This window comes from Podarcis raffonei, chromosome 1 (assembly GCF_027172205.1).
Source record: "Podarcis raffonei isolate rPodRaf1 chromosome 1, rPodRaf1.pri, whole genome shotgun sequence".
Lineage (NCBI taxonomy): Eukaryota > Metazoa > Chordata > Lepidosauria > Squamata > Lacertidae > Podarcis > Podarcis raffonei.
In genome coordinates this window covers 138,320,066-138,346,298 of record NC_070602.1, presented here as the reverse complement: position 1 = coordinate 138,346,298, position 26,233 = coordinate 138,320,066, and the positions used below count along the sequence as shown (strand labels likewise).

General features: G+C 41.0%; 2 protein-coding genes and 1 long non-coding RNA gene across 10 annotated transcripts in view; 2 read left to right on the top strand and 1 right to left on the bottom strand.

The window, feature by feature from the left end:
• Positions 1 to 2,789: 2,789 nt before the first annotated feature.
• RPE (ribulose-5-phosphate-3-epimerase) lies at positions 2,790 to 10,351 on the top strand. 4 transcript variants are annotated; one of them, XM_053364847.1, is made up of 6 exons: positions 2,794 to 3,191; positions 6,447 to 6,526; positions 7,469 to 7,608; positions 8,873 to 9,007; positions 9,197 to 9,283; positions 9,903 to 10,351. In XM_053364847.1, exons 1-6 carry the CDS (start codon positions 2,863 to 2,865, stop codon positions 10,023 to 10,025), a joined length of 894 nt encoding a protein of 297 aa, XP_053220822.1. In that variant the 5' UTR covers positions 2,794 to 2,862; the 3' UTR covers positions 10,026 to 10,351. The 4 variants fall into 4 exon arrangements, with proteins under 4 accessions (XP_053220832.1, XP_053220822.1, XP_053220842.1 ...); XM_053364867.1 differs by having other exon boundaries at positions 3,084 to 3,180; XM_053364877.1 differs by lacking the exon at positions 2,794 to 3,191 and adding an exon at positions 3,341 to 3,422.
• A 983-nt stretch (positions 10,352 to 11,334) lies between these two features.
• Positions 11,335 to 26,233, bottom strand: part of KANSL1L (KAT8 regulatory NSL complex subunit 1 like) — a 28,462-nt gene continuing 13,563 nt past the window's right edge. For 2 of the 5 annotated variants that reach the window (XM_053364770.1, XM_053364742.1), the window contains exons 6-16: positions 25,944 to 26,148; positions 20,973 to 21,126; positions 20,480 to 20,578; positions 20,142 to 20,279; positions 19,528 to 19,652; positions 18,217 to 18,341; positions 16,997 to 17,051; positions 15,222 to 15,331; positions 14,127 to 14,295; positions 13,113 to 13,412; positions 11,335 to 13,024 (exon numbers count right to left, since the gene is read on the bottom strand). In XM_053364770.1, coding sequence (XP_053220745.1) covers positions 13,167 to 13,412; positions 14,127 to 14,295; positions 15,222 to 15,331; positions 16,997 to 17,051; positions 18,217 to 18,341; positions 19,528 to 19,652; positions 20,142 to 20,279; positions 20,480 to 20,578; positions 20,973 to 21,126; positions 25,944 to 26,148 — 1,426 coding nt within the window. In that variant the 3' untranslated portion in view covers positions 11,335 to 13,024; positions 13,113 to 13,166. Of the gene's footprint in view, positions 13,025 to 13,112; positions 13,413 to 14,126; positions 14,296 to 15,221; positions 15,332 to 16,992; positions 17,052 to 18,216; positions 18,342 to 19,527; positions 19,653 to 20,141; positions 20,280 to 20,479; positions 20,579 to 20,972; positions 21,127 to 25,943; positions 26,149 to 26,233 lie in introns of those variants that run through there. The other 3 variants (XM_053364752.1, XM_053364762.1, XM_053364780.1) reach the window with 3 other exon arrangements.
• LOC128401630 (uncharacterized) lies at positions 15,387 to 17,163 on the top strand. Its single transcript, XR_008327495.1, has 2 exons — positions 15,387 to 16,353; positions 16,598 to 17,163. It is a non-coding gene; the product is annotated as an uncharacterized LOC128401630 (long non-coding RNA).

The following is a 26,233-nucleotide window of genomic DNA, read 5'->3' as shown; positions in this document are numbered from 1 at the left end:
GGAGGAAGAGAACCATGTACACCACCTTGAGCTCCTTAGAAGAAAAAGGTAGTCCACAGAAGTAAGTATAATAATTCCATTAGCAACTATGGCTTGATCTATCAAGAGAAATGTTGCCATGGTTATGAAATTATTTTGTGAATCATTTTTGGAGGGAGTTATTGCATGTATTCTGTTTCAGTATAAATGACTATACAGACCTTCACAATTTATGATGCATCACACCAAACGTACTGTGATCTGCTATGTGCTTGATACCCCTTTCCCCTGCACCCTCCATTTTTATAGTCCCAGGATGGCACAAAGCCAAGTTTGTTGACCCACAGTGAACAAGCACACCTGGCTGACAGGCTTTGTGCAGTTGTACATCTTCCAGTCCAGATCTATGAAATTAGACTTTAACAAACGGATGGGAAAATAATCCAGGAAAAAAATATATGCCACTTGCCATGTATCAACAACTTTGTGTGCCCACTTAGCATGCTGTCGCCTGTGCCAGTGCGCTACTAGTAAGATAAATGGGTGAGTGGAGTAACTCGCACAGCACATGTAACGTTGCTCAACTGAACAAGCTTGGAAGGCAAGGATTTACCTGTAACAATAATCTAGTCTCGTTTACTGGAAGGTCAGACAGGGATTGAGTCTCTATATTAGGCATAAACAAGCCAATTCCGAGTCTTCTCCCCTCCCCCAATGTCTGCTGCTTGGGATGCTACAGTCGATAAGAAGCAAACAAGTATCATCTGTACAAATGCCATTTCCCCCTTAGGCTAGGACCCGAACCAATGGCTTCAAAGGACAAGAAAGGAGATTCCGACTAAACATCAGGAAGAAATTTCTGACCTCAGGAGCTGTTTGACAGTGGTACAGACTCACTCAGGAGGTTGGGGACTCTCCTTCCTTGGAGGTTTTTAAGCGGAGGTTGGATGGCCATCCGTCATGGATGCTTTAGTTGAGATTCCTGCATTGCAGGGGGTTGGACTAGATGATCCTTGGGATCCATCCCAACTCTACGATTCTATCGGATTGAAGTCACTTTGGTGGCATAACATGGAGCAGACATTGTGCTTACCACAAGGCAGGCAGGGGCAGAAATATGTCTCCCTTGCAACCCCCGACCCGTGTTCTCTCTGCCGCTTCTGCTGCTGCTGGAAGACCCCCAAGCCCCCCCCCTCGAGAGGTGAGGGCATTCCACAAGGCCTTGCCACTCACCTTCTCTGCCCCAGGGGTGGTGAAGACGAGTGCCATCACCATGTGTTGGAAGGCTGCCCCCACCCCCACCCCTGGTCTTGCAGAAACCCAGCATGAGGCAGGGGGCCATTCCAGTGGAAACAGTGGGGCGCTGCCTCTTGCTGCTTCACCCCATCTTAGTGGCTGTGCCCAGGGGGCAGTGATCCCCATTTCAGATTAAAGCTGCTGCCGGTCATGAGAGGCCCTTCTTCCTGTGCTTTTTCCATGCGGTCGAGGGGTGCCTTTTGTGCGGTGGCTTCCTATTTGTGGAATGCACTCCTCAAAGAGGCTCACTTTCCACCTCCATGAAGGAAAAACATTGATTAACATTCCATGGCCTTTTAAATGTTGGGGGCGTATGAGTTTGTATTCTTGTTTTTGTTTTATTACGTATTTTGTGTTTCACCCTGTGATCTTCTGGTGGTGGGCGGTGTTGTAAACAAAAATCTGCCCTTTTTCCCTTATGGGGTATCCAAGAGCCCATATAGAGTCCTTACATAGGTTCCCTATTGGTAGGAGAGAATAACAGAGGCCAACCAGAAAATATTGAGAAGCAAAGCAGCTAGTAAGCTTGATCTTTATTGATCTGTTGCAACAGGGTGCTCCCCTCACACACAGGAGAGAGGAGGACCCAGAAAAATAGTGTGCAAGGCCTTATAAAGACTTTTGAAATTGCCACCCTATAAATCAAGACCACCCCCAGAAACATCATACATACATCACAGAAGGGGTGTTACCTAAAACCCCTCAGATACATCACACCTACATCACAAAAAGGCGGTCTAAAACAGAACATTTGAATGTTGTTTTTTCTTCTGTCCTTGTTTATCTCGTCTGGCAGGTTACTTGATTGGATTGCCTGGGGAGCCTGGCCAGTCTTTTGTAGTGATAAATACTTAGTTCCTGGGCCAGGTCACAGGCTCACACCCTATTCAACCACAGACATACCCTTAAGACAGGATTTGTGAAGGAAAAGACAATGGGGAGGCTTTTCCATTTTCCTTTGACCTTGCAGAGAAAACATTTGCTCAGTTTGGGATTCAAAATGGTTCCAGGTCGGTCTTCCTGCGCTGATCTATGTACGTGCTTGGTTAGGAACTTAGGGACATTTATTATATATCGAAGACTTTAAAATTCTTATCACAGCTGCATTACAAAATTAACAAATAATAGTAGGTAAAGCCCCCTGAGCACAGCTAGGCTGCTCCGCGCACCTGGAGGGAGCGCCAGTCCCCAAACGCGGCGCTCCAGGCAGCGCTCCCTTCCGCCACAGCTAATTAGGATCCCGCCTACCAAACGGAGGCCTTTCGATTGGAAGGGAACGATTGCGCGCTTGCATGCGAGTGGCTTGTCGCCCTCCCCCTCCAAGCCAGCCAATAGAATTCCGCCCACCATGAGGTGACTGGAAGGCGGGAGCTGAGTGGCTGGTCGGCTGGCTTCGACGCGCGCAGCTCCTCAGAGACCAATCCGGAGCACCGGCAACCAGCCCCGCCCCCGAGGTGGGCTGATCGATTGATTGTCCTTCTTAAGAAACATTTCGTCCTATTAGCGGTTATCCATTCGCAGGCACGTGGCGCGCGCGGGGCCTTGTGGGATGCGTAGTTCCACCCCGTCTGCAGAGCTGAGGGAAAGATGAGCGGGGGAAAGAATAGTAGAGGCGTGGCTTCCGGGGAGGTTCCCGAGACTAGCGCGCCGCAAGCGACGCTCACCCAGAAGCCGAGGCGGGGCTCGCGGACTACATTTCCCATCAGGCGCGCGCTTCCGCCCGGCGCCTTCGTTTCCGGCCAGGCCAGGAGGGCGGGCGGAAGCCTCGCGACGAAGCTCTCCCGTCGCTCCGCCATGGCGTCCGGCTGCCGCGTCGGCCCCTCCATCCTCAACAGCGACCTGGCGGCCCTGGGCGCCGAGTGCGGCCGGATGGTGGATTGCGGAGCGGACTACCTGCACCTGGATGTAATGGACGGGTAACTGCGCCGCGGACCGCGAAGGGGAGGCCGAAAGAGGGCTCGGAAACCAGAGAGGGGGAGCACGGCGGGGGCGCGCGCAGCCCGCGCTTCCGGTTAAAATGCGGGGCGTCTCTGGTGACCCCCCCCCCGCGACAGCCCTGTAGATTTAATATGCGCATTCCAGTCTAGCAAATCTAATATAGTCAATCTGCCTCATAATCTACTCCATTCAATCTAATCCAGATTCAGGTACGTAGCCGTGTTGGTTGGTCTGATGCAGTCGAAATTAAAAATTAAAAAATAGCCCAATAGCACCTTAGAGACCAACTAAGTTGTTCTGTGCATAAACTTTTGTGTGCATGCACACTTGAGATACGAAAGCTTATACCCAGAACAACTTAGTTGGTCTCTAAAGTGCTGCTGGACTATTTTTTTACTTTTTTCCAATCTAATCTAATCCAATCCAATCCATCTAATCTGATTTTGTTTATCTATCTGGTATTTAATAGAATCAACCGATTTAATATAATCAGCTAATCAATTTTTTTAATAATCAACCAACCTATATATTAATCTACCCGGTCTGATCCAATCCATTAATCTGATTATTTGGATCTATCTAAAACGGTAAAAGGGACCCCTGACCATTAGGACCATTAGGGGTTGCGGTGCTCATCTCACTTTATTGGCCGTGGGAGCCGGAGTACAGCTTCCAGGTCATGTGGCCAGCATGACTAAGCCACATCTGGCAAACCAGAGCAGCGCACAGAAACGCCGTTTACCTTCCCGCTGGAGCGGGACCTATTTATCTACTTGCACTTTTTAGCATGCTTTCGAACTGCTAGGTTGGCAGGAGCAGGGACCGAGCAACGGGCGCTCACCCCGTTGCAGGGATTCGAACTGCCGACCTTCTGATTGGCAAGTCCTAGGCTCTGTGGTTTAACCCACAGCGCCACCTGCGTCCCTTTTATCTACCTGGATCATCTAATCTATCTATCTGTCCATCTAATCTAGCTTTCTGGCCTTATCTATTTAATGTCATTAATCAATCCACCTGTTAATCTACTCTACTCAGTCTAATACAATCTATCTAATAATCTGACATTTATCTAGTAATCCATTCCAATCTATTAATCTGATTTTATCAACCTAATCTATTAGTGTTGTCAAATTATCAAATCTGTCTCCCCCAGTGAGCGTTTGTTGGGTTTGGTGAAATGGAGCAAGTCTTGTCTGAAATCTTGTGGCAAGTTAGACACAAGCAAGATTTATTGTGCATAGAAAGTACGTCAAAGTGTGAGTAGATAAATAGGTAGGAAGGTAGGGAGCCGGCGTACAGCTTCTGGGTCATGTGGCCAGCATGTCACCAGAGCAGCACACGGAAACGCCGTTTACCTTCCTGCCGGAGCGGTATCTATTTATCTACTTGCACTTTGACGTGCTTTCGAACTCCTAGGTTGGCAGGAGCAGGGACCGAACTACAGGAGCTCACCCCATCGTGGGGATTCGAACCGCCAACCTTCTGATCGGCAAGTTCTAGGCTCTGTGGTTTAACTCACAGCGCCACCCGTGTCCCTAATTTTACATTAATCCCTGATTAATTTCAATTTGCTGTTTCCATAGAGCTTTTAATAAAGTTCTTTGATTTTCTGTGGAAAAGGTTAATCCACATTAAATGGAAAAATCATATAGGATAGCATTTTGATGAAAATGTTGTGTGAATGCTGCATAAAATCTGCATGCATGCACCAAATAAATAAATTGTTATGTGGAAGCACCACATACATATTTGCTCCTTCCCTTCTTCCTTGCAGGACTGAGAACATTCTTGGTTATATTAGTTAAGTGTAAAAAAAGTGGTGACTTGTGTAGCTTTTCTTTAAAATTATATATTAAGTATACAAAATCTTTAAATGTGCTTTTAGTTAGTAGCTATATGCTAGCTGTAGAACTAAAATGGAATACAGCATGTGGGCATAATACATTTTCTTACTATCCAATACACTTTATTGGAATGGCATAACTGGGCATCTCATAGGTAGAGTGGCATCTTGTGACTAGAAATGCTACTTCTCGGCAAATGCACATCAGTTGCCTTTTGCACTTCAGCAATGCTTTGAATTGCCATTTCGGTAAAAGGCAAATTTCATTACCCATAATACAGTCCACAGTACTTTACTGAGTAAAGTTTGGTATAACTATATTGGAGTGAGGGAAAAGATTGTATTTTCCGTTAACGGCTTGGTTGACAATTTGCAGGCACTGTGCATGTTCGTCTCTTGTTGCTTTTAAAGAAACTACTACTTCAGAATGTACACCTACAATGTGGTTTCCTCTAGCAGCCACAACAAAATTTGTGCAAGTTTTATTGGCAAGGAACCTGTTTCAGCAAATGCGTTTCTTCATGCATACATTTGGAGCAAAACAATTGTGTCTGAAAATGCAGTGCAAGAGTCATGCATTCTGTCTTCACTTTTATCTGTTCATTCAGTGTACGGTTCAGCAGGATCATGCTCCTAGTCTCCTCTAATATCTGCAGGTCCAGTGGAAAATGAGAGTGGAACTACACATAACTGGGTTGTGTAGGGTTCCCAGTACATGGAATAACCCATGTGCATAAACCTTTTTCACTCACTAGCCCAAAGCATGTTGGCACCCAAGGTAGATCCCAAAATGGCACTCCACAAGGGAAGGGGCCATAAGATCTGCATCAGAAACAAGGGTGTGGGGAGAAATGTCAACACTGGGACCTGCTGCCACGGTGGACCCTGAGGCCCTTGACTCACTTTTCCTCATGGGTGGGGCATCCCTGTGGGGTTGTCTGCGGGAAGTAGACTAGGGCTACAATGTAACCCTCTTCAAATAAGCAGCATCAGGGTGGTGTGTGCGCATGCAAAAAGAAATCGTACTGGCCTGGTTCTGTTCTTTTGTTGTATAAACATGCTTCAGGGTGCTGATAAATATGCAAGCGCCTATTGAAGTTTGAGAGGTGTGTTGGTGTGTATGTAGTCTGCAATTCTCTAGACGGTCTGTATAAATCCCTCAAGAATCCTCAAGAAAGAGGGATAGGAAGTTAAATGTATGTAAGCTGCAAGTCACCTGTACTGAATTGTGGGGCGTTTAAGATTTCTCGATAGCAGTATAAAATCAAAGCTGAAAGCAATTTCCATTCTAAAATTGACTTGACACTTATAGTAGTATAGAACTAAATAGAACTATTTTCTCAAAACCTTAAAATAAATTATCTTTCTTATTTCCCTCCCAATTGGGTAGGCATTTTGTACCAAACATCACTTTTGGCCACCCTGTTGTAGAGAGCCTTCGGAAGCAGCTGGGTCAGCAGCCCTTCTTCGGTAAGCTATTTGTTTTTTAAAAATGTTTGAATGTCTGCCTCAAGATTCTGAGAAGCAAAACTGGAGTTTCATTTTACCTTCTTAGCAGCCAGCATTGGCACTTTATCATGTACTAGAAGGCTTCAGCTAACAGGTCTCCCATGAGTTACATTAAAGGTAAAAGGACCCCCGACCATTAGGTCCAGTCGTGGCCGACTCCGGGGTTGCAGCTCATCTCACTTTATTGGCCGAGGGAGCCGGCGTACAGCTTCCGGGTCATGTGGCCAGCATGACTAAGCCGCTTCCGGCGAACCAGAGCAGCACACGGAAACGCCGTTTACCTTCCTTGTTTGATAATAATTTTCCTGCTAATGATTCTGTGGTATTTTGAAACAAAAACAGCCAACAAATGTGATGAGATTTGTAGAATCAGTGCACTTTAGTAATTTCTTTTAGCCAGAACATTAAACACTCTGGCATCACACTGTCATATTCTGCAACACACAATAAATATTTTTTAAAGTGCTCTTAGCCTACATATACAGGTAGCAACCATTTTAGGCACGTCCAATTGATGCGCTATCACCGTGTTTTGGATCTGGTGGGGCCTGCTTATATACACTTCACAGACATGCCAGGAACAGAACCCTGCACAAAATGCTCTAAAGAATTCTTGTTCTTTGCCCCTGCATTGTTGGACTTTTAAACAAATCATTGAGAGCTGGCCACTGAAAAGCCTACATTTTGAGAGGAGGGACCATAGGTGGTTTCTGCTGCTTCCAACTCCAAGAAGTTATAGAAAGTAAGGCATCTCTCTAGGTACCCATACACTGTGGCTTCCAACAAGATTTGGGTGCAGTTTAAGTGCACGTATTTTGCTGTATAAATTATGAGAGCATGCTTGAGGTAGCGATTCAGTAAATGTGCTGTTTTCATGTTTCTGATCTACTTGGTTCTTTCTAGATATGCATATGATGGTTGCTAAGCCAGAACAGTGGGTGAAGCCTATGGCTGTAGCAGGTGCCAATCAATATACCTTTCACATAGAAGCTACCAACAATCCAGGGGCACTCATTAAGGACATAAGAGAAAATGGGATGAAGGTGAGAAGTTTGGGGCGCTAAACAGTTTAACAGCTTCTGGGGCTACTTTGTAAGCGTTTCCTTAAACCACTGAAAGATGAAGCACTTTGTCTGAATTACAGCTGTAAGCATACTTTACTCTTAAACAAAAAACACCCAACCCCTTTTAGTGTGTTTGTTTGTCTGTTTGGTTTTGTTTTTGCAGCACCTTTTTTTTAAAAAAATGCCCTCAACAGAGCATGTATCTTCTGCTTATTTGAGGCATTGTTTGGGGCATTTCTTCTAATTTGGAAGGAGACAAAGCTGAGACCATTCATTCATGTATATATGTTGCAGGCAACTACCAGAAGATAGCCAATTCCATTTTTTTATTTGGGAGTGCTTGAGTGCTCCATAGCTGATGCAGAACTATCTGATCCCAGCCAAGTCTGATTGGAAGGAGGCTTGGCAGAGCAGTGAGCCACACATAGAGTGAAGTCTCTTCCATGGCTATACACTTGGGCTAGTGAGAACATTTAATTATCTGTTTTTCTTGTAGCAGGCTCAGAGTTCATGCAACACGCAGTTTAGGAACTCCTGCCTTAGGTAGTAGACTGCAGCTAATTTCTTAAGGGCATGTGCAATTTGGCAACTGCCTGTGTTTCTTGACAATCTTGACAACCTAATTTAGATTATACTTGAGTTGAGTGCACTCAGGTATAATCTAAACTATACACCTGGAAAACAGCAAGCACATTTCTCCTCAAATGTCCATACAATTCAAGAATTTTATAATGCTCTCATCATCTTTGTGTGGTAATGGTGGCACAATTTTAACTGAATTATATATTTGGAAAGAGGCATTGTATATTTGGAAAGAGATCGCAAGATACTATTTAATCACTGGAAATGTAAAATCAATGCTTACATTAGGTTTTGAAGAGCTTAAAAGGTAAAGGGACCCCTGACCATTAGGTCCAGTCGTGACCGACTCGGGTTGCGACGCTCATCTCGCTTTACTGGCTGAGGGAGCCGGCGTACAGCTTCCAGGTCATGTGGCCAGCATGGCTAAGCCGCTTCTGGCGAACCAGAGCAGCGCACGGAAACAACTTTTATTCATATGCAGATATGGCAGAAAAATGAACTTATGAAGACAACACTGGGTACTGATCTCCTTTGCCCAGGAGGAAATGTTCACTGTTGAGTTAGTGGGAATCATGTCATAGCTTTCTTTTGTAAAAGTGATTTACTGCTAATCCAAGATGTAGGTTCAGTTAATATATAATAATCTATTGTGTTTCCATAGGTTGGTTTGGCTATCAAGCCAGGAACTACAGTAGAATATTTAGCACCATGGGCCAATCAGATAGACATGGCCTTAGTTATGACTGTGGAACCTGGATTTGGTGGGCAGAAGTTCATGGAAGATATGATGCCAAAGGTAGATTTGGACATTCATTATTTTGAGTACAGCAGCTGTGAATATAGTAGGATTATGGAAAATGTTTTGAATGTTTTCATAGTAGAGTGCTGTTACACTAAGGATTGATGCCTAGTTTTTACACACATGGAGGGAGACTAGAGATTACAGCTCCTGTGACTTGGTAATAATGTTATTTCTGTGAACTAGGTTCATTGGCTGAGAACACAGTTTCCTTCCTTGGATATTGAAGTGGATGGTGGTGTAGGGCCAGATACCATTCATAAATGTGCAGAGGTAAGACTAGCAGCTTTCAGAAACAGAATAGTTGAATATTCTTGCACCTTTGAGAAATTCTGAATGCCCTTTCTCTACTGATGAGCAGCAAGGAGAATATAAAGTTAGAATGGCAGACAAGTTGCTTTTAATTTCTTATTGGAATGTACTAGGGCTGCTCACAGCCTGTCACCGTGACCCATGGGGGCATCAGGTTGACATAGGAACCACCCCAATATGGGGCAGGGCTTGTTTCATTAGCATTTTCAAATCCTAATTGAACATATAGCCAGGAGAGGGGTGGGGGAAGAAGACCTTTTCCTCCCTGAGACCAGAGGTGGTGCCCCTTGCAGGACTGCTCCCTCTGCTCTACAGCTGTGATGGGGGGGGCTTCAGCCAGGCAGGAAGTTTTCCCCACCCTGCTTGCTTCCTGCTTGGTGCCCCACAACCATTGCTCACTCTGAACCATCCAGTCCAACTTGTTGCAATCCAAGGTTACCTGAACCTGACACATCCCTCCAAATAGGCCGAATTTGTCTTGAGCACAGCCCTAGAATGTATTTCCTTTACATCATCTCATGAATATAAACATGCAGTAAGTTCTTCTTTTAAAATATAACTGGCTTTTTCCTCTTTGCAGGCTGGAGCAAATATGATTGTGTCTGGGAGTGCTATAATGAAGAGTGATGATCCCAGAGCGGTGATTAATCTCCTGAGGAACGTATGTTGTGAAGCTGCTCAAAAGCGTTCCCTTGACCGATGAAATCAGGTTGCGACTTGGGAGGGCTGCTTTCTTGTATATGTGTGGGTGGGATGTTGTGGAATTATGGTGCTGCTAAAGGAAAACTGCAGGTTTTCCTGTGCTGCAGAGAATATCATCTTGGCAGCTTGGAAGTATATTGGTCCAGTGCTATCCTTTGATTTCAGAAAACTTTGTAATATGCATTACAAAATCAGGGTGCCTCTTGCTTGAAGATGGTATGTGTCAGCTTGCAATCTAAGACAAATGTATTTTGTTCTACATTCAACACAGATTTGTTCATTCCTTAATAACTTAAATGTTTTGAAAATAAACACTGATAAACAAGAGTAACTGATCTTGATAACTAGTTTTTGGTCCAGTTCACTTAGTAAAGGGACCCCTGACCATTAGGTCCAGTCGTGACCGACTCTGGTGTTGCGGCGCTCATCTCGCTTTATTGGCCAAGGGAGCAGGCATACAGCTTCCGGGTCATGTGGCCAGCAGGACTAAGCCACTTCTGGTGCACGGAAACGCCGTTTACCTTCCCACCAGAGCGGTACCTATTTATCTACTTGCACTTTGACGTGCTTTCGAACTGCCAGGTTGGCAGGAGCTGGGACTCGGCAACAGGAGCTCACCCCGTCACTGGGATTCGAACCGCCGACCTTCTGATCGGCAAGTCCTAGGCTCTGTGGTTTAACCCACAGCGCCACCCACGTCCCACTTAAAGCTCTGTAAATTTAAGGATACAAAATGAAGGGAAGGGGAGATGCAAAAGCAGGAAGTCTGCTTGAAAAAATCTATATAGAAAACAAGAACTTGCAAAATACAGGGATTTCTGAATACAAGCATATGAAAAAGTAATCAGTATTGCTCTAAAATCTTGCTCTAACACCTGTTAAACTGAAGGTGCTTTGTGAAAAAATATTTCAATATAAGAATCTCTAAGAAGGTGACAGGGTCACCAATTACTGACTCCCAAGTTAATCCTCTACAAATCTGAAACACTGAAGGGAGGGTGTAAAATAATACTTTCAGGGACAGGTACAGTAGCTGTATGCAGAGGTAAACAGGTGAATTATGATATGGCACCCAGTATTTTACAATAAATACAGAGTGTGCTAGATATACAGCCATTTTGGTTGTGACCAATTGGATAAATGGAAGTCGCACACAACATCAGACAAACTAATCTGTAAGAAGAGTTCTTTGAGAGCTGTAGTATGTCTTTCAAAATATTATAGCCAGAGAAACTTGACCAGTACAGTAAAGAGTTAAGAGTGGTTGCAGATCAGCTCTCCATTTATTATAGGGAGAAAATGACGTTGGATTTAAGAGTGAACCAAATAAATTTATTTCATTTAAATACACACCCTTTGCTACGCGTGCTATTTTGGTCACATTTAAGAACAGAGTTCTGGCCAGCTCCTAAGTGCACTATTTTCATGACAGTGTTGCATATAAGGCATTAGAAAAGATTTGGGAGACAGATGCTATGCCCAGGAAGAGTCAACTCTGCTGTTGGCTAGCAGGAGGACAGGTTCAAACACATGGTATACAGATTCTAAGGATACTCTTATCAGGCTGGGACTGGGTGTGTGTGTGGTAAGAGTAAAGACAAGCTGGCTAATTTATGGTGTCTATATACATTATTTCAATGATCTTGCAGTAATCATATTGCTTAAAAAGTTTTGAAGGGCAAACTAAGTAAGAACTGCCACTCTTTAGTCATGGCGCTGCAGTTTCTCTCAAACTGCTACCCAGGCCTGGAAAAAATTCAGAAGAGATAGAAGAGGGAAAGACTAGCCAGCTCATCATCCATTATATAAATATCTGGTGACAAGGCAACAATGTCATGCCTTAATCATGATTTGTGATATTACATACAAAATCTGAGCTCCTAAAGGGGTACATGGTTCATCTTTCTGTTCAGCATCTCAATCTATCAACATCACACTGTAGTGTACAGAAATAATTTTTTTAATTTTAAAAACTTGCATTTAAAATAGTTGTGTCAGAGATAAGATTAAAAATTTAATTCATTGGACAAAAAGTATTTTTAAAAGTTAAAAACCAAATTTGCAGTAAGCTACAATCTTAACAGTCTGTAATGTAGAAATGCAACTGAACATTTTTACAATATCCAGTGTACTTCCAGTCCGGGGTGGGGAGGGGGGACTACAATTGGACATGGCATTGAAGAAAAGCTTGCTTAACAATTGGGCTTTTCTTAAAACCTGCAACAGTTCCTCACAGAAGAGCTATTCGGTTTCACAGCTGCATACAGTCATATTGCATTAACATCACTGAATGTGATGCTTTTCAACACTTAGCATCACGGGAGGATGCAGGTAACATTCCACACACTGCAATCTGGAATTTGAGTATGAAAATAATTTGGTTTTCCCTCAGTAACTAAAACATTGCTATTGCCTTGTTTGTATTATTGACATTTAATTAAATGTTGTAGTTTTTTAGCTAATGCAAAATATGAAATGGTTATTCAGAAATCTGCTCAGGTGTAATATAATAGTTTTTGTAGGCTAGGCAAAGTGTTTAAAATAAGTTGTAATAAAAATGCTAAGTAGCTAAAGTATAGTATTTCTAATTCTTAGTCCTTCCTTGGCACTCAAAAATGAAACATATCCATTGTGAAATTCAGAAAATCAATTATTTCAATTGATTTTTCTTCCCACAAAGCTTTTTGTCTTTCTATAGTAAGAATTGAGTAACCATTCATCACATTTACAGTGCTTGATGTATCACTGGGCAAACCAGATTCCTTAAGAGGACAGTAGACTTGTGTGCTCCTGCCACTTACAAAAACAACTTCTTGGGTAGCTTTTTCTGTGTTCATTTGAAATTGTTGCATAGCTATGGGGGAAAAACCTTATTCTGCTGCACAGCAACCATACGTACATTTAAAATAGGTCTTCCTTTCAGATGTGTAGGCAAAGGTGGTTGCAGTTTAAGAGCATTCACTCTTTACATCTCTTGGGCTCTTATCCTGCCTGTCAAAACTATAAAAAAGACAAAATGTGTGTTGTAATTTAAAATAATGTGAGTCAAAAGCTGTTAGCACTTTTAGGAGCATTAAAATATTTTTACCTTACACATTCTTTCACTTTGGTTAGCTTTCTTGATGAACCGCATTACTTTCTGTCACCTCTGTTTTTTCATGCTGCCAATTCCCAAGTGAACTTGGTTGTACTCTTCCAGCTCATTGGGAGAGCTTTTCTTTTGAGGCTGGCTAGTTGGTAAACTGAAGGCAGCATGTGAGGTACAGTCAAAGTCACTGGGGATGGCCGCATCTGAATTCTCTTGCTGATCTGTTATCTGATCTTGGCATAGTAAAGCACCTGCTTCTTCAACCTTTAGTGGAAAAGACCGACGTTCCCAAAGAACAGACTGAAAGGAATGAAAGAGGGAGGAAGAGGTGAATTCAACTGAAAATAAGCAGTAGTGTTTTCTTAACATTGTTTATCCTCCACTTTATGAACAGTCTTTGTAATTAACAAAAAAATAATGTTGATGTTCTTCACATATTCTCTCTGTAGTACAAACAACCTTCCTGCCTGCTACCTCCCCAGAACAACATTATCTTGATGAAGGTTATGAAACCAAGATCTAGTGCCTCTCTCTTGAGGCCTTTTGCAATCCAATCCCTGAATTCTCAGAACAAAGCTTACTATGTTTAATGGGACTTACTTAAAGGAAAGTGCATTTGATTTCAGTCATGCAGGGTAATTCTATACATATCTACTCAGAAGTAAGCCCCACTGGGCTAGATTTGTAGTATTACACCCCACAGTGAGTTCAGGACTGAGGTAAGGGATGACCAGGGATTTTCTAGCTCACATTCTTAGTGACTGCTACATAGCACAATTAAAAACAGTATAGTATAGTCAACAAAAAATATTAGCTTTAATTTGTTAAAAAAAATTTTAATAAAAAAACAAACCCACCACCACAATGTGGACCTTTAAATTAGTTTTACACTTTTAATACATATAATGCTTAATAATTTAAAGCAAAAAGGTTTATAGATAGCAGGTTTTGGTCCCTTCTGTCAGTGGGACTCAAGTCAACACACCCAGCTATTACTAAATATATATATTTTACCTTTGTTTTTTGGTTTCTTTCTGAAGACTGTGACTCCCTAAGACAGAGAGAACTGTGGATTTCTGAAGTAGCGTCAGCAATGTTTTCAGAAAAATCAGATATTAAGTCAGTGTTGCCTTGTTTTTCTTTCAATGCTGGATCTTGTCCGTCAGAACTTCTGCTATATGTTCTATTAATGAGACAAAGCTCCAGTTTTTCCCAAACAGAAACCATCTAATGGAAAATAAGATGCTGTCATATTTTAAGGGGGTAGAATTAAAATTTCTTAATATTTTGAAAGGAAAACCCAAAAATTGAATGCAGACAACTGTATACAAGCAATTCCCTATTTATGTGGGTGTTACATTCCAAGGCACCATACATTTAAGGTAAGTGAAATCACATATATGGGGAAGACCACTGAAAAAGCCTGCAAACCACCTCTAAACCTCCAGAAACCCTTGAAAAGCCCTTTAAAAAACAAAACTCCACCACAATCGCTCCCTCCAAACCTCCTTGCTCAGACTCCCAACTTTCCACGGGCCTGAGGTTGGTGCAAAGGCTCATGAAATTGCACTTGCAAAGGCTTGTAGGATTGCTAGGCATTATTTTCTTTTTTGCACTCTTTTAGGGCAATTTTTGCAGGGTTTGCAGTGATGCGTACAATCATCCATGCCTTGAATGTGCATAAATGGAAAGTTGCCTGTATAAGAAATCTTGCATTTAAGAGTAGCAAATTGTAGGACCCTCCTGTGGTGCTGTCTTACCACATCCTTTTCTATAACCTTTACTGGGACAGGGCATTAAACAGCATTTAATAAACACTTTCCTTAGTTATTCAAAGTTGTGTGTGAAACATGCAATATATTTTAGTGAAATTTTAATATCGCTATTTGAGCAATAATAGTTCCAGAAAAATATCATATCATAAGTTTGGTTTCTTATGGTTATGAGGCTGCAAGTTCTTGGTAAAGGACCCCTGGACGGTTAAGTCCAGTCAAAGGTGACTATGAACCACGGCACTTATTTCGCTTCAGGCAGAGGGAGCCGGCATTTGTCCAGAGATGATGTGGCCAACATGACTAAACCATTTCTCTTATATAGGTATCAACCTGCCTGTTCCTTCTGGGCCATCGACACTGTTGCCACAGCGACCACCGTGCTCTCTCTTTGTCTTCGTAGTTTGCATGACGCGAAGCATATGCATCATCTGACAGATCTTCTGCCTAAATATTAAAGTGCCCAGATTATAAACATTGTTTATAAGGGGAAGACTCTTGCCCAGAGTCTTGTGGCACCTTAAAGCCTAGCAAAATTTATTGTAGCATAAGCTTTTGTGGAAAAACCAAAAGGAAATCAAACCATTCAACAAAAACTGCAAAAAAGCAACCTAGATGTAAGTCTATAAAACACATTTTATAGCTATACAAATTTAAAACTTGGCACATCTCTAGAACATACATTCATTTTTTGGTAAGAATAAAACACCAATGTTTCAACCGTAAAAAGACACAATTCTTTCACAGGTTATTTTACTATCCTGGGCAGAGTAGAGCGGAAGGCAGGGTATTACTTTAAAATGTTTATACAGTATGTGAAACTGATACTGGTCAATTTCTGGTCAGAACGTGTATTTTAGTGCTACATGAAGCTGTTTATACAGGCAACTCCCAGTTTAGGTACGTTAGATGTGCAATTGCCCCAAACCTGAAGTAGCCCCAATACATCATAAATACGTCATGAAAAGGGGCAGAGCTGGGTGGAGCAGGCTTATTTCATCAGAGGTATGAAATATACTCGCAGGCTGACATACACATAGGTCGGGGTGCTGTTGGGAGAAATTGGGTCGGGGGGAAACAAAAAGCATAAATAGTAGTGATAGCTATGTAAAACCAAACTTAAAAGTAAATGATTTAGGTAACCAGAGTTCTTGCCTGTGCCTACTGTAGGGTTGTTCAATGCACTGTATAGGACTTGCAGGACCTGCGCCTCTCTGGCATCCGTGAATATATAAATCTAGGTTTGTGGTGTCCGTGTGTGGCTCTATTATGATTTATTAAATGTGTATACTCTACTTTTTGCATTGCCAGATTGTGAAATATGGCAGCGTATCTGATATAGCAGCCCTGTCTAAATATATGTCATTCATTAAATTACTATTTTCAGCTGAAGGAGGAACATGATAACCCTGCAGTACAGGGAAGCAAATTTTGAGAAATGGGTGACAGCTTGCTTGATTTTGACTGCCGTATTTTTTGCTCTATAAGACACACCTAGTTTTTGGAGGAGGAAAACAAGAAAAAAAATATTCTGAATCTCAGAAGCCAGAACAGCAAGAGGGATAGCTGCGCAGTGGAAGCAGCAATCCCTCTTGCTGTTCTGGCTTCTGGGATAGCTGTGCAGCCTGCATTCACTCCATAAGACGCACACACATTTCCCCTTACTTTTGAGGAGGGAAAAAGTGAGTCTTATAGAGCAATAAATACGGTAAGTTTCCCCTCTGAAAGACTGAAGCAGGAACATATGTTCTCCAATAACCCATAAAAAAACTTGTTCAGCAAAGATATTTCAGCCAGAATTTAACAGTAGATGTTGCAAGTGAAAATGGCTTTGGGGTCATTCAAGGTGTACTTCTGAAAAGGCTGATGTAACTTATTTTTGTGAACTTTCAAGCACTAGTTAGCCAATACCTTAAGAAAACATTCATACAATATTTCTGATCTTATTGTTTCCTTTTCTCGCTTGTACAATTCATAAACTTGCAAGTGTGTGTCAAGGATACTGTTTATTTTGGGAGGGAAAATAGTTCCCAGCTCTAAGAGATCTACAAAACTACTGGATAAAACAAAAGCAATGTTATAAATTATCAGATGGATGGAAACACAACCAACCTTTTCTTCTTCTTCATGCAGGCTTCCCAAAGGCTCAAGGTTAACAGTTCTCCAGCTGTTGATGAAAAAGATTCCTCAATGCACAAGTCATCTCTGTCACATTGTGAAAAATCATTTTGCATAGTAAACACTACAAATACACTAATTCAACAAATGAAATAATTGAATTTCTGTGTATGGTTAGTGCTTGTCTAGTTTAAATCCATTGACTATAAGCTGATATGAACTTCTCACTGGACCCTCTCTAGCCACTATTTTGCTCATCTGCCTCCTCTAAGCACTATAAAGTTGGTTGCTTTATGGGCAAAGTGAGCTGCAATTAGTTAACTAAATCTGACAGTAAAAACTCACTGGTGTATACTTGAAAAGCAGAGAAATGCACAAATTTAATCTAGGATTGACATGTACCCATGAATGATGATGATTTTCAACGAATTCTGGACACTGACCAAAGCAACTTAATCTAAACACATTTGAAGAAGCAAAATCAAGACTCTTTGCTTTCACTGCTCAAAGAGCTTTTGATATCAGTGACGCAATTAATTTATCTGGCTCAGCACGAGACTTGAAAATATTTGTCCTCTGTTCTAATGGCAAATAACATGCTTTCATGGGGTGGATAAAGCCTTTTGAACCCTACTTTCCAGTTTTTTAATACTGCTTTTCACACCTGTTTGCAGGCATAATTTCCTACTGATGCTTTGGCATCATTCTTAATGAAACAGAATAAAACAAAAACTGGACAGCTCCTCATTGACTACAGTCCTGTCCAGTCAGGAATCATGACAGTGTTATGGAACTAATCAGGATTTGGCTCTGCTGAAACCAGTTAAGGGCAAGCAAATCCTGGCTGCTTTCACAGAGAAATCCTGAAACAGCTACAAATCTATCAGAATGTTTTGATGCATTCTTGAATGTGTATTCCAGAACATAACCCACTGGGAGGAATATATATGCTCAGACATGTATACCAGCGTACACCTGGGCTGTTCTGATGCATTGTGGCAGTTTCATTGCTGAAGAAAGTGGCAAAAGAAAGCTGTCCTTTGCACTTTTAAGTTACCTCCTCCCCACATCATCAAAATATGTGTTTTTCTAGAGATAAGAAATATTTGCAATTTGGCCTCCTAGTCTGGCTCAAATGTACTTTTAAGGTTGAGTATGGCCCTAGCAAAATATAGCTTCACACTGTCTTATGAATGGACACAAATTAACTGTACCTTGGAGTGAGAATTTCTTTATACTGCAGTTTCTCCAGCTTGGACGGTGCCACGAGTGACATAGGTATAACAATATTATCTATATCATAGGAGCTCTCACTTCTCAGTCTACGTCTTGAATTGAGCTGTGCAAAAATCATAACATTATACATTGGATGTCATTAAATGGACACTCAAAGTCAAAAATAAACTTAAGTGCACAGAACTTGCTAGAAAACCATCTTTAATACTCAAAGCTGATCAGAAATTTTTGAAACTATATCCCAACAGAAAAATGTCAGTACTATAAACAAGCTCTGGTTTAAAACTAATATATAATCATTAATTCATGAAAATACAAACTGATATACTAAATTATCAAAGCCAGAGGTAAAATGTTTTTTATTGGCTTTGTTGTAAATCCATCGAGTGCCCTCCTGTGTGAGGAGTCTTAACTGCCATCAAGTCTGCTTTTCAAGAGAAAAACTGTGTACCAGAGCTGCCATTTCCTCCTTACCTAGACATCACCACCAGCTTTGCTCCTACATCTGGTCTAGTGGAAAGACTGATTCATGGGAAGGATGGACAAGGACAAGACAGCCTGAAATGTCACTGATGTCAGCTGTAACTTTAAGAATTAGTGCTGGAACTTGCTTCTTCCTCCTAGTCCTTTCCTCTTCTATCAAGTCTTTTTAGCCTGTGAGCCTGAGGGCAATGACTGTCTTAGAGCTTGTTTTGGTAAGCCGCTGAGGTTTTTTTTACTAAAGGGCAAGGTATCCTATAAACGAACAAGGGTCCTAACTCCTTTTTAAAGCACAACTTTTATCCCTTATATTGTCCCTAATCTCTCCAGTTATGGTACAGAGTGTCTCTGGAATATGTTCCTTTGCTACATTCCTCAGGAGACATGCTCCTACTGCTGACTCCATAGCCAGTGCAGTGCAGGAAGCAAAAGGATGGTGCTGAGACAGCAACAACCCTCAACTTGGCACCCTTTAGTTGTTATCCATCGGACTTCGCCAACATGGCCTTCTCATGTGAACAGGGACCATACTGGAGCTGGAGCTGCTTGGGGGCACATCTGTATTGTTCTCTAGCTGCCAGGATTTGCATACTGATTTAGCTGTTGAGAGAGTAATTTATACTATGCAACACATCTGAAGCAGATCAGCCCCTCTAGACCAGACTCACCCTACCTGACTCCTGAGACCCAGCCAGTATGGTCAATGGCCAGGATGATGGGAGCTCCAATTAAAAAAATATATGAAGGGCACCAGGTGGGAGAAGGTTGGTCTAGACTGCTAATCTTCCAGTACAATAATTTTAGCATACCTGTGTTGATATACAATGACTTGATCTAGACATCATGTCTCCATTGGCTGCTCCTGTAAAAGGACTCTGGGATTCTGGTTCTGCGTGTTGAAAGGAAAATGCTTCACATCTCTTACTACTTTCTCCTGCCACACAAAAGAAAGAAAAGGGGAAGAGTCCTTATCTTTCAGAAAATGAAGTTGTATGTAATGAACGATATTTCTGAACAACTACTACAATTACGACTTAGCTCCTCCACATGATGTTATAATAAACGTAAATGGAACATAGCAAGAGGTGACAATGAAACTGTTAAGAGAGTCTTATCTGTATAAATGCAAACATACGCCCACCTATTGCTATATTCAAAGGAAGCTGATAAAAGTTATTCTCCACAGTACCACATGGTTTCTACAGCTGGAATGCAATCCTCAAGAGTTTGACAAAACATCCATTTGAGGCTGTAATCCTATACACACTTCCCTCTGAGCAAGTCCGAGTGAACTTAATGGGACTTCTGAATCAAGATGTACAGGATTGCACTGCAAACAGTTACTTTCTTCTTGTGGACAGAAGTGGACAGTATGCTGGCGACTTGTCATTTACCTGACCTCCTGATAGCTTAGGCAACTTACCAATCACTGTCTCACTTAAATGCCTTTTCTTTCTTCCCTCTAGCAGCTGTTCAGATGCTTCTGATACAGTCTGATGTTTGAAACTGGATTCAAATCCACGGATCCACTGTTGAGGAGGACCTTTATAATGAAAATATTCTACAACAAAATGAACACTATCTTACTATTGTTTCTTCTCATTTTAAAGAAAGGCCATTTTTTCTATTTGCACTTTAAATTACAATGTAAAAATTCATCCCCATCAGTTAAAAAAAAAAGTACAGTGGAGAAAAATCAACAAAACAATGTCAAATAATAAATTTTGAAACAAAAAAAAGGCAAAATTATGTACTGCATACCATTTGATGGAGACATTTTTAACTCTAAACCAAGGGCAGATTCACCTTTGACCTCATAATTCTTGAGCAGTGTCTTAAAGTGTACATGAAGAGAAGTGTCTGAAAAATAGAGATTCAATCTATGTAAAGAAATATAAATCATCTAATTGCAATCTACTATCCCCAAAATCTATTCACTTACATGTGCATTGCATGCCTATTTTCAAAGGCTAATTCATGAAGTCTGGCCTACTCTCCACTATGTAAGTGCCAGTAGTTTTGTGGAGAAAATGCTAAGTGGAGTGTACAAAACCATGAAGCTCCCCTAGTGACAGTTACTGTTTCTCTTAATCTTAACTGCCTCACAGAGTACTTACAAGAACAAAATGGGGGCAGGGGGAGTCTCTGACACTGCCTTGAGCTCCTTGGAGGAATGCAGAAAATACAGCATAATAAAAAAATAGTCAATAAAAGGGATGTTCTGCTGTACATACGATAGCAAGCAACCACTTACCAGAAGGAAATGATAAGACGGGATGGAATGAGGTGTCCAATTCTAACATGAGTTGTTTTTGTGTCCTGGGCTTGGTGCTCAATTCATATGTACTCCACATGGAGGCTGGAACCACCTCTTCTGTATTAAACAAGGCATCTCTCAGTTGCATAGCCTGTAAAGTGGCACACAGATTTAAAACTTTTTAAAGCTTGTTCACATTCTAAAGCAAACCGTGTCAACAGATTGAAGTTCAAGCTGGACAAGACAGCAGGACTACTGCTCCAGAGATAGGTATTCTTCAGCCAGTTTATCCCTGACTTTACTAAATGAAATCCATAATATTTTTCTTAACTTCCGTTCTCTGTTTACCCCAAAAATCCAATGAAAGCAATTATCTCCACCTACTGTTGCTCCCCCATGATGACTAATAATGACTGGTAGTTTTATCCTCCATGAATTTCTTAACTCCTTTTAAAGTCACCTAACATCAACCTGCAGGCAAATATATTGGGCATGCTCCAATTTATTCTACTTGTCATATAGAATGACAAGTAGTGTCAAATTTTGAAGTTACATTTCACAAAGCCACAACCCAAAGAGCAGCACAATACCAAATTTATTAGGATCAGCATGACAGCTCAAGAAACTTTTAAATAAAGGAGAACATAAGAACAATCAATATGTAAAGCTAGACAAAACATCGGGAATTGGCTGAATATGCATCAAATTACACACTTTTTGGCAAGTCCAACAGTTTTTTTAAAAATATTTTTTATTAAGGATTTTCTTGTTTTACAGAAGTGTAGTGCCTCGTATTTTTTCTTCTTCTTCCATGTAACATTTTTACAAATCCGTTTCATTTGTTGAGGCATTAGGGGGAGAAGAAAAAAGAAAGAAAAAAGAAAGGGGGGGTGGAGAGAGGGAAGATGGATGGGGGTGGGGTCGGGTGGCGGTGTTTCTATTATGTTTAATGTATGTAGAGTTTGGTGTCAGCGTTGCTTGTGTTGTTCACTTGTGTTCCTTTGGTGGTGAGAGAGGTTGGGGTTGGCCTAGGGTGTGATTGTTTGCTTGTGATTCGCTGTGGTGATCTTTGTTTTCGTGTGTGAGTGAGGTGTGTGTGTGTTTTGGATCAGGTTAGCCATATTGATTTGTATGCTGTTGGTGGATTATTGTCATTGTCCTGTTGAGTTGTGTATGTGATAAAGGGGAGCCATACCGGGGTGAAGGCGTCTTCTTCTGTTTGTCCCCGTGTCAGTTTCAGTTTATTAGTTAATTTTTCTAGTAGGGCTGTTTCCCATACTATTTGGTACCATTGGTCCATGCTTACTCCTGACAGGTCTCTCCAGTGTCTGGTTATGGTGTTTCTGGCTGCTGAGAGCAGGTGGGTTATGAGTTCTTTGTGGTGTAAATGGGCATTGTTGTCTTGGAAGATGTTTAGTAGGGCCAATTCTGGGGTGATGTCTATTACTTGCTTAGTTATTTTACATATTTCTTGTATGGCTGTTGTCCAGAATAGTTGAATTTTGGGACACTTCCACCACATGTGGAGGTATGTGCCTGTGGAGGTGCACCCTCTCCAGCATTTTGGTGAGGTTCCTGGGTGTGGCAAGTCCAACAGTTATCGCATATGCTTCTATGCCTCTAACTCCATTTGAAATTCTAATTATGAATACTAATGCAAAATCTGAACATGTATTATCAATAATTACAAAATAGTACATGACATACAATTGGGCCAAACAAATTTAATAAAACATACTTGGGAATCAGATTTAGAAACCATAATTTGAAGGGGCAGATTGGCAAAGCTTGTGGGCTAAAAAAATCAGTATCCACATGTGTAAAAGAAAACACTCTCAGTGTCTTACATAGACCCTCTGAGGTGCAACTACATCAATAAAACAATTTCTCCTCTCTGTTGGAGAAAGTGTAAGGAGAACAACTATTCATACGTGGTGGGCATGTGAAAAACTGCAACTATTTTGGAACAATTCTGTTAATGAGATAGGCTAGATTACAAACCAAAATGTTATTTGCACCACAACCTTGGTTCTGCTATTAAGTTTTAAAGATGATACTGTTATCATCCTTAAATAAAGAACTAATCACCTTCCTTTTGATAGCTACTAGACAACCTATAGCTCAAAACTGAAAGTCCCTAGAACATTTGGAATTATCACAGTGGAAATAGAAAGCATAGACACTGGCAGTCTCTAAAAAATTAACAAAGGAAGTCAAGGCATTAGTCAGACAAGGAGAAGATACTAACTTTATAGTGATATGGCACCCTTTTTCACAGATTATCACTCATGTTATTTTGAAAAATCAATAAAAGAATTTTAAAAGAGGATAAGCACGATAATTTCCTGGATGCAAGGTTCACTGAACTCAGTGGTGCTTACTTCTGACTGCAATGAAAGATCTTCAGCCAGCTGAAATTGCAACCTTTAGCTTTTAAACAGAAATGCAAACAATATTGAAAAGGGATCCTTTGGAGTACAAGGGAGATGGAACATGCAAAAATGCCTCTCTCTCCTGTCCTGCTAGTAAACAGCCAGCATTGGATACCACCCTGCTTTATTTTAAACAGGTGAAAATTACTCCCCCCCCCCCTTTTAGGTGAAGACAAAGTTTTATTGGGACATAACATTTTTAGCTTCAATCACTGGCTCTGACCTTTTTCTTTTCTTTCCTTTTTACTGAGAAAACTATTCTTATGAATATCATATTGCTATATTTAGGGAAATAAAAACCTGATTAATGAAATGTTACTGTAGGAGGAATATACTTATTTTTGTGAAGGTTTCCATTCCTCTTGCTTTACACGCAATATGCTATATTTTGTTTTAAAAGTTTTAAGATTTTAAGTTTTAAGATTATTTGCAAAAACAGCAGCAAAGCAGAATTTTCCAAATTAAATATTTATTTCAGTTCAGGTACTTTGCAGCTGTTTATGCTAGGTCGAATCTTAATTTAACACAGATCAGCTTAAGGCACTTCTGAGCCTATGAAGAGGAAAACTAAGCTAGCTTGGAACAGCAAAAATCTTTTTTAAAAAAAGAAAAAGAGAAGATACAACTTTTCAATTTCCTTTAAACTTGAGCACTGCCAGCTGTGTAAGGTTTTGTGGTTAAATAAATAATCCAAAAAGAAACAGCAGATTTAGATGGCAACATACTTCCTCAGAGGTAAGTGTTTTGGGGGGGGGGATCTTTATGCTCTCATCACCTTTACCAGACTCTGAAACTAGAACAGTTACATTAATTTGGTATGAGAGATTTTGAACTATTATTAGTTTTAGGCCTCTGACTCCTAAGAAACTCATATATGAAATGTTTTATTTGTTTTATTGTACAAACAAAATGCATTTTGTATGAAGATTCTGTCATGTCTCTAAGAGCGTGGATGGCTTAAACAGTTATATTTACATACATACAAATACATCTATTTATACGTAAATGTGTGTTTAACACACACACACACACACGCAAAACAAACACATAACTCAATCTTCAATAAACTCCCAAATTACTAAGACCTTTGGCTATGACTCGGAAAACAGCTAGCAATTACAAGTTTTTGATGGCAGCAAGAGTAGCTCTCTGTAACTTAGATAATGTGCTCCCACACTTCTGAAGCCCAAATGCAACTGAGAGTTGTTGTGGAATTTTCCTTCTCTGTGTCTTACAACAGCTCTTGGAGACATCCAACTTAAGCTTGTCATTGCTTCCGTAGCAAACAGGGTTTACTTGCATGCCAAGTCCTGCTTTTCAAAGCATTCATTATACAGCACTATGATTTAGCAAAGTATGATAGTTTTCAATTGCCGTTTTTGTCCAGACATATGTATTAGGTGCAAAGAGCGGACTACAATACTGCTGCTTCATTTCTGAATTCTGAAGTTTGCTGTAACAAGGCAGCATGTTGCAGTATTGTTGTTGTTGTTTAGTCATTTAGTTGTGTCCGACTCTTCGTGACCCCATGGACCAGAGCATGCCAGGCCCTCCTGTCTTCCACATGTTGCAGTATAGTATTGTACTAATGATGCTGACAGTGTAGTGAAATCAGATTGCATTTCCTTGTTGGTTGGGGGGCGTGGACTGTAATTTCATGCTAGCCTCACTTAGCCTCAGTAGAAGCTAAGTGAAGACACTGTTTTTATCTGAGGAGGCGTATCATTTCTGCTCGCAAAAACCTTTCTTGATTAAGTAACTTCAGCCTAGCTGACCTCTTAAACCCATTTCAGTGCTCAGTCATGTTGTTTGAATGCAACAAATAACACAGCTCAGTTACACTGCTTTCTTTCCTTATATACTTCCACATTAACTCTCAAGTGTTAAACCATTTGTAAATAATCTTTACCTAAATAACTAGTATGAAGCAGAATGCGGCTTGTTAACACAGCCCAGCCCACTGGTCAAGTCAAAGTGACCTCACTGCCATACATGGTAGGCGGTCATCCAGAAAATTGGGTAAGGATATGACCCAACAAGATGGAAGATGCTTTCAGTTCTGGACTCATATAAATGGTCACATGAAAGAAACTCATTGTATAATTAATCCATAATATATCTTGCTTCTCTCTCCTGTTCTTTTGTCCCCCAAAGGGAAAATCCAGCTGACGATACAAGGGTACCCCCTATGTGTGAGACATTGGATAACAAAGAAAAATAATTTGGAATCATCGAATTTGGGTTTTTTATTTTATTTTTAAGGATGAATATATACAATGCTTCATCCAACATTACACCTAGTTAGAAAAAGGAAGTCGCGGTGGTCAACAAGGCCAACTTAGGAAATCCAGTTTAGCCTTATGTGTGGTCAACCTCGCATCTGACCTGCTTCTTGAAAATTTTCTCCCCTAATTTAGGATCTCACAGAACAGAACAAGAGCAGGAGCATGTAGTAGATACACACCCATACTAATCTGGCACACAAAGCTGGAACCTTAACATACTTTCTTAAAGAGATAGAAACATGCATTTGTACCTGCTGGTTTGAATTGAAAGCAGTGCTCATTTTGTACAGCTTCCTCCTCTGGAAACTCTGAAGCGGTCTAGTGCGAGCAGATGTGCATATCATGGCAACAGATGATGTTCTCAACTTCGCCTTTTCTTTCCTCCTCCTCTTCAGGTGTTGTTGGTCAACCAACCAACTACTGGTGCATGATATCTCCTCATTGTTCTCTGAATTTCTGAAAAGCACCAAATAATTATCCTAGGATGTCAGAAATAAGCTCTGCATATTATATAATATTTGAGTTCCATACACCAAGTTCA